Source organism: Grammomys surdaster, unplaced genomic scaffold, assembly GCF_004785775.1.
Source record: "Grammomys surdaster isolate TR1022 unplaced genomic scaffold, NIH_TR_1.0 113908, whole genome shotgun sequence".
Lineage (NCBI taxonomy): Eukaryota > Metazoa > Chordata > Mammalia > Rodentia > Muridae > Grammomys > Grammomys surdaster.
Genome location: NW_021612335.1, coordinates 4,096 through 4,870, shown reverse-complemented (window position 1 = coordinate 4,870; position 775 = coordinate 4,096). Strand labels below are relative to the sequence as shown.

The 775-nt window shown below is 39.7% G+C and overlaps 1 protein-coding gene across 2 annotated transcripts in view; it reads left to right on the top strand.

Moving 5' to 3' along the window:
- Positions 1–443: 443 nt before the first annotated feature.
- Positions 444–775, top strand: part of LOC114635600 (CD209 antigen-like protein A) — a 4,038-nt gene continuing 3,706 nt past the window's right edge. For both annotated transcript variants that reach the window (XM_028784110.1, XM_028784109.1), the window contains exon 1: positions 444–578. In XM_028784110.1, coding sequence (XP_028639943.1) covers positions 476–578 — 103 coding nt within the window. In that variant the 5' untranslated portion in view covers positions 444–475. The remainder of the gene's footprint in view (positions 579–775) is intronic.

The following is a 775-nucleotide window of genomic DNA, read 5'->3' as shown; positions in this document are numbered from 1 at the left end:
CTCTCTCTCTCTCTCTCTCTCTCTCTCTCTCTCTCTCTCTCTCTCTCTCGTGTCTGTATGCAAGTATGTGCATACACACATGTATATTTGTGTGCACATGGACTTGTGAAGATAAGCATACACATGTGTATGCATTATGTAGTTGCCAGGAGACAGCCTCAGTGGTCATTCCTCAGATTCTGTCCATCTTTTAGAGAAAATATTTCTTATTGTCCTGAGATCATCAAGCAAGCTAGTCTGGTTGGCCAACAGGTTCATTTGTCCTTGGACCTCCAAAACTGTGATTTTGAGTAGACACTAGCATGCCTGGTTTTTAAAATGTGGATTCTGGAAAACTGAATTCAGGTCCTCATGCCTGCATGCAGGTACTTTACCAACTAAGTCATCTCTCCAGACCAGTATTTTTCTTCTTCAAGTGTTCTATAACAAATAGTTGGCTCTCAGACACGATGTTCCTATGTTGGCAGTGTAGACCATGAGATACTGTTTCTTTTTTCTTGGCACAGTTCCAAAGGTTCCCTGCACCAAGGATCAGAAGGAGATCTACAAGAAACTCATGCAACTTAAGACTAGAATAGGTGGGTGGTGAGAGGCTGGTTCTCGGAGGGTCTTAATGGGCAATCCATGTGGGGACATTGTGCTTGAGTTTTGATGTTTTAAGTCTCAATTTCTTACCTGTGAAATGGAAATACTGGATAACACCAAAAGTGGCCATGGTGTTCACAAGAATATATATATATATATATATATATATATATATATATATATATATATA